Below are 6782 nucleotides of genomic sequence, written 5' to 3'. Positions count from 1 at the left end.
AATTAATAAAATTTATTCATAAAAAATAATTTAATATTTATATTTATTAAATAAAAATAAAAATTATTAGAAATTACTGTTCAAATAATTTTTTTATAATATTTTTTAATTTAATAGATAAAAAATTAATCTATCATGTACAATATAAAATTCAAACTTTTAATATTTATTTTAACAGAATAGTGACCACTTGATAAATTCAACTTGGTTACCAAAGAATGGGATCGGTGGGGCCATAGGTGTAATGAGTTGCCGTATTTGTTGATCCAACTACGAATATGAATATGTAAGTGTCCTCTTCGTAATAAAATGTGATATGTATAACTTCATGTATACTCTTTTTTCGCATATCTTTAACGTTGTACATTAAAAATAATTAATAAAAAATAAGAAGAAAATAAAAATCCTCGTTAGAAGCATAATTTTTGGTTTGTAAACGTGTCCCCTCTATTAAGCGTTTTACGAAACTGAAAGATCCTTGTCCTTTTGAACCTTTCTCTCCCTTCTTCTACTTCCCAACGGCTACTTCATCACATCTTCATTCATTCATTCACCTTCCTCTTCTCTCTTCATTCTTTCATCATCTAAACCCTAAATTCAGGTAATTACAATTATCCTCCTCTATCTCTTTCTTTAAGGTTTCTAGTACTGTGATTACCATATATTGAAATGGTTTCAGAAGCTATTAAGCTGAAGATGCATCAAGTTAATTAAGTGCTTGAAGTACTTACTTATTACTGCTGCATCTTATCTAACTACTTAACCAAGTAACAGAAACAGATACATGTTTGTGTAGCACTATATGCTATCCTACTGTATATGTTTATTTATTAGTAAAATCAACGTTTATTTTTTCTTTGTTTAATTTAATACATAGCAAATTTATTAGTGTTGAACTCCTAAATCTTTTTGAAGAATAAGATGAATTGTTGTTTGTAGGGATTTTTTAAAATATATTCAATTTTTAAAATATTGAGTTTTTTTTTTATTAAATTGAGTTTTTTTATTATTATTTTTAAAATAAAGTTAACTCATGATGAAGTATTTTTTCTTAAAAGAAAAAAAAAAAAGAGAAACGGACACGGTGGTATCGGTGATTATATGATTACATATCTGGCGTTTCCATGTGTTGGATTAAGAAAATTTCAAAACTTTTGGTTGTCATGATTGATTTGGTGGTCCAAAAAAGCATGTCATTGATCAGGTGGTGAATCGAATCTAATTAGAGATACGCATAGATAGATAGAATAGGTATGCATGTGCAGATTCAGATGCAGAGATATGCAAATGGATTCTGATGCGTGTACCTACCCACCATTAAAGTTTACACTCTTGAATGTAGCAGAAGAAACAGAGAACCAAATGGAATTTTTTCTTTCCTTCTCTTTAACTCCCAACACCACCGATCTCTTTGATTTTTGAGCTAATACCACTTATCTGATGCTGCAGCTTTCACTTCTCACACCCAAACACAATTCAGCTTTGTTTCCTCAGGTAAATTCTTTCAATGATGGACTTGTTTTGACTGTTCTTTGATGCATCCCTTTGTATTTCTAAATATTGCTTGGTTGTTCACTATCTGTTTGAGGAAATGCCCAATTGCAAAACTCCCTCATCTTGATGTGTGAAACTCTGTCTCTGTGTGCGCTTGTGAACTCGATTGTGATGTGCTCTAGTTGTTTGAATGACCTGCCTCTCTGACCTTCCAAATGTGTTTTAATAGATTTATCAGACATTGTTTATGAATTGGGTGAAATGAACTCTAATGGAAATAGTTCCATTTGTTAAGTTTGAGTTTTCCAAGCTTGGCACCTAAAAAAAATTTTTACAATCTGTGCTTGATCTTCATTTATCCTAGTTTACAATTTGGTCCCTACTTGCAGGTTTTTCCTATGTACAATTGTAACTGTTTCCTTTTTATGTTTGCATTTTGTAGGGTGTGAAAAGCTTTCTTGGGGGTTCAATTTTGCATCTGAAACTCTTCTATATTGTTTCATTCTTTGGATATTTTACCTTCTCTCCCCTGGTGGTGGGAGAAAGGCATGCGCATAGGAGTGATGGTGATGATGACTCAAACTTTGAAAACAAAAATGTCATCCTATGATGACCATGACAAGAATTTGCGCCTCTCTACCTTGCCCACTGTTAGACCTGGAAGCTGTCAATGGCGCCAAAGATGCACTGGTACTTTGGTTATTGCAATTGCAGCACTTCTCATGTCTACCACTGCTTGGCTTTCCCTTGTCTTCTCTGATGCAACTACTTGTTGTTTTGATCGGTTAAGGGGATTGGAAAGTAGCCCCCGCTATTTCCCTTGGAATAACTGCTTTCATCATCACCATTCAAAAGGAAAATCTCCACCTTCTCTACAATATGGAACCAAGGGAGGTCTTCACAATGGTAGCAGTACTGATGACCAGGAAGGCTTGTCACTTAAACATATTGTGTTTGGCATAGCAGGATCTTCTCAACTTTGGAAACGACGAAAAGAATATGTCAGACTATGGTGGCGTCCCAATGACATGCGTGGGCATGTTTGGCTAGATGAACAAGTACTTCAACAACATGGAGATGATTTATTGCCCCCAACCATGATTTCTGAAGACATCTCACACTTTCGCTACACTAATCCCACTGGTCATCCTTCTGGTCTTCGGATTTCTCGCATTGTCAAAGAGAGCTTTGACCTTGGCCTCTCAAATGTGCGCTGGTTTGTCCTCTGTGATGACGATACCATCTTCAATGTGGATAACCTTGTGGATGTTCTCAGCAAGTATGATTCCTCTGAAATGATCTATATAGGAAGCCCCTCGGAGAGCCATTCAGCAAATTCATATTTTAGTCACTCAATGGCCTTTGGTGGTGGCGGAATTGCAGTAAGTTATCCTCTTGCAAAGGCACTTTCTGAGATTCTTGATGAATGCATAGAGAGGTATCCCAAACTCTATGGTAGTGATGACCGCTTACACGCCTGCATTACTGAGCTTGGAATTCCGTTGACATGGGAGCATGGTTTTCACCAGGTACTTTTGATCTATTATCATCATAATTTATTTCTTTTTCCATTGTCTAGGGAATAATATCTTGGTTAGATTATTACATGGCTCTCATCAATCCATTTCAACTCTCAGAATTGGTGATTGACTGTGATTGATTTTTCTTCTTTCAGTGGGACATAAGAGGTGATGCCCGTGGTCTGCTCTCCTCTCACCCGATAGCACCATTTGTGTCTATTCATCATGTTGAAGCTGTTAATCCCTTTTACCCTGGCTTGAGCTCTTTGGATAGCCTGAAACTTTTTACAAAGGCCATGAGAGCAGATCCCAGAAGCTTCTTGCAGCGTTCAATATGTTACGACAATTCTCAGCATCTAACGTTCTCAGTTTCACTCGGTTATGGGGTTCAAGTCCTTCCTAACATTGTATCTCCCCGTGAGCTGGAGCGCTCGGAACGAACTTACTCTGCTTGGAATGGCATTAGTCAAAGGAATGAATTCGACTTTGATGCTAGGGACCCATCCAGATCCATTTGTAGAAAACCAGTTCTCTTCTTTCTCAAAGATGCTAGAAAAGAAGGTAATGCTACTTTGGGCTCATATGTTCGGAGTGGAGATAAAGACGATTTCAAAAGAAGAATTTTGTGCTTTCCTCACATCCCACCTTTGCGCAATGTGCAAGAGATCCAGGTAGTGGCGCATCCTTTGAGCAAGAATTGGCATCTGGTATGTTTTCAAGTTCTTACTCATTACATATGATGGTATTAGCAATTGCCAACCTTCTGCACATTCCTAAACTCCACCATTTGGCTGTCGTAGGTTCCACGTCGACTCTGTTGCAGGCAAACCAAATCAAGCAAAGAACTTCTCCAAATCTCAGTTGGGCAGTGTGGGAAGGGAGCTTGATTTTCTAGGTGGGTTTTTGGGACATTATGGCATGTTAAATTATCCTCATATAGAGTTTGTACATGATTTGCATTTCGAGTGAAGAGCTAATTCCATGCGGCATCTTTTTTAATCTTGAATTGAGGTTTATTAAACTTAGTAGACATTTGAACCTAGATGCTAGAAAAAAAAGGTTTCTAACACCAAATGCTGCAGTGTCCAATTTTCCTCCGTTTCTTCTTATTTTGTCCTCAATCAAAGGTCTAAAAATAATGGAAACAGTTTACCGGGGATACTACAATCTAGGTAAATCCTACTTTCTCTTTTTAACTTTTAATTTTAAAATTAGCACAGGCTCATTTATTATAAATTATTAGATATAACTATCACTATCAACATTTGAAATTACATTATAGTAGTCTACTGTTTGGTGCAATCAGCTGGCTTAAAGGAGACAGTCCTTTTGTCTAGATCAAATCCAATCAAAATATTTGCTTGTGCAAAATTGCCAAATATATATTCTCCATCATTTGCACCAGCCATTGCAAAGCAAAATACCCCATCTTTTGGTGAAATGAAGGTTTGTATGGGCATCAATTGCACATCTGCCCCATCAAAATGAGCAGTCAAAATTGGCCCTTCAAGATTTGTCTCACTTTTATAACAGAGTTGTGTCCCTAAGTCTGGATCATCCAGAATAGGTCTCAGGTTAATCTGCATCTTCAATTCCTCTACCAATTGGTCATAAACTTCTTGTGGTAGGTATGTTGCTGGTGTGCCTGAATCAATCATTATATTCCCCTTGGAAACCTCATTTGAACAATCAAAAGGCACAAATTTGTCTCCAACACTTATGCCTTTTAGTGTGACCAAATAAAGGGTTTGACCTTCTGCAGAGACCAAAGGAGTTGTGACTACTCCCTCACCTGAAACGTCACTGGCTTCACCAAAACTGATTGTGCCTGAAGAGTTAGGATCTGTATGAAAAGGAACCAAGCACTGAGAGAACCTTCTTCCCCCATATTTTGCACCAACTTGTGACACAAGTGATAGAGGCCCTCCTCCAAGTCCAATTATTCCCATGTCGTTTTCATTGAAAGTTCCAGTGTTCTTATGTCCACATCCAAATACTATGCCTTCAACAACAGTGGAATCTCCATTGGTGGAACTAAATGTGGTTGTTTCCCTTGAAAGCACCCCTTGTGTCACTGAAGAATCTGCATAGCCATAGCTATAGCCACAGAGTTTCTGAGGAGAGCATGTCTGACCAGGGACTAAATTACACTCCTCTGAGTCACATGGAATGGAACTGTATGTTTCCGACCGTTGCGGCTCGAACATCAGATTTTTCTGCTTATAACAGTTGTTGCAGGGTATACATTGTGTCCACACAAGGTCACTGCCTGTGTCAATCAAACCATATATCTCCACCGGGGGTGATCCCAATGAAAGCTTCATGAGGAAGTCACCATTGTTGGATATGACTCTGGTGAAGGGACCTGAGGCAAGTGGTTTCTTGGGAACCCGGGAAAATGGCAGATGTCTATGTTTATGTTTATGAAAATGATTTGATATAGAGAAGGGAGAATAAAATGAGTTCTTGCGGATTAGTTGAACACTAAAGCCAGGATTGTAAGCTTCAAATGTTGTTAGATATAAGAGCATATACAAAGCAAATAAACACAAATTGAAGCAGAGAATGTTTGCCATGAAGTTTAGCTTTAGCAAGGGACAAAGTCTTTTGAAAATAGAAGAATTTATTTAGTTTATATAGTGATCTGTGCATGTGAATGCGGGTGTAGGTAAGATAACTGTAGAAATTAGTCACAAGGCGTAAACAAGAGTAGCATGTGAGTGACTTGTGTTAAAATTGATTCATTGAATATTACATCAGTAACCACCCTGTGTTATCTGATTTCAATATTCTATAATATATCAATATCCCTTTTCTTAAGCCCACAATTTATTGGAGTAAAGCATGAAAATCAGTTCAAAAGGAATCCAATAAGATAATTTAACAGACCAATGACAGAAGGAAACAATCAAACATTATACGAGTCTGACCGTTTCGTTATAGAAGGAAAGCAATATATGATTATATGGAGCAAGGTAGAGAAAATTAAAATTTTACATGAAAAAAAAGTAAATTAACTACGTAAAATTTTAATAAAATTTAAATTGTAAAATCGTTAGATTTAATATAAATTTTATAAAATTGATTGATTCATTTAAAATTGTAATATCAAAAGATTTTAAGAGTTAAATCGAGATTTTAAGTATTATGATATAAATTGTCCAAATCTCACTAAAAGGGGCAATAAATGAAAACTGATTTATAATTTTGTCATGCAACAATTAAAGGAAAAAAATCTTAAGTATTTTTTATTTAACCAAGAGAAGGGATTGGACAAAGATCACATTCTTCAATTTCACATCATACTAGTTTTCTAACTTCTCATTCTTTTATGACTATTAATCATAAAATTCTTTTTTTTACCGTGTTTTTTGTAACTTGAATGAGTAGCAAGTGAAGCTAGAATGTTGGGTAAAAATTGCACAAGAGTTCCTGGTAATTGTTAGAAATATAATTATTCACTTACATTTTTTTTATCAATTTAAGTTTATGAGAAAAATGTTTTTATGACATAGTAACTGAATTTTTATGACTCGAAGATATACGACGAAGGAATACGAAGAATCAACACTACCTATACCTACCAAAGATAACTTGCAGAAGCTACATCATTGAGATCATCCAACACCAAATAATTGTTGCATAAATAACTTGCAGAAGCTACATCATTGAGATCATCCAACACCAAATAATTGTTGCATAAACTAAGTTTTGTGATACAGACTGCTAACTACTAAGTAACACAAAATAATAATACTTAAAATAAAG

General features: G+C 35.7%; 2 protein-coding genes across 5 annotated transcripts; one reads left to right on the top strand and one right to left on the bottom strand.

Moving 5' to 3' along the window:
* Positions 1-451: 451 nt before the first annotated feature.
* Positions 452-4088, top strand: LOC107488442 (uncharacterized). Of its 4 annotated transcripts, XM_021142329.2 has the most exons (6): positions 452-601; positions 1450-1494; positions 1937-2184; positions 2285-3023; positions 3170-3721; positions 3815-4088. In XM_021142329.2, the coding sequence occupies exons 3-6, from the start codon at positions 2165-2167 to the stop codon at positions 3899-3901; spliced, it is 1398 nt and encodes a 465-aa protein (XP_020997988.1). In that variant the 5' UTR covers positions 452-601; positions 1450-1494; positions 1937-2164; the 3' UTR covers positions 3902-4088. The 4 variants fall into 4 exon arrangements, with proteins under 4 accessions (XP_020997988.1, XP_015964675.1, XP_015964676.1 ...); XM_016109189.3 differs by having other exon boundaries at positions 1937-3023; XM_016109190.3 differs by lacking the exon at positions 452-601 and adding an exon at positions 1127-1204 and having other exon boundaries at positions 1937-3023.
* A 153-nt stretch (positions 4089-4241) lies between these two features.
* Positions 4242-5606, bottom strand: LOC107488443 (aspartic proteinase CDR1-like). The gene has a single exon (XM_016109194.3). It carries the CDS (start codon positions 5588-5590, stop codon positions 4301-4303), a length of 1290 nt encoding a protein of 429 aa, XP_015964680.1. The 5' UTR covers positions 5591-5606; the 3' UTR covers positions 4242-4300.
* Positions 5607-6782: the final 1176 nt, after the last annotated feature.

Source organism: Arachis duranensis, chromosome 5 (genome assembly GCF_000817695.3).
Source record: "Arachis duranensis cultivar V14167 chromosome 5, aradu.V14167.gnm2.J7QH, whole genome shotgun sequence".
In the NCBI taxonomy this organism is placed as follows: domain Eukaryota; kingdom Viridiplantae; phylum Streptophyta; class Magnoliopsida; order Fabales; family Fabaceae; genus Arachis; species Arachis duranensis.
This window is presented reverse-complemented; position numbering and strand designations above follow the sequence as displayed.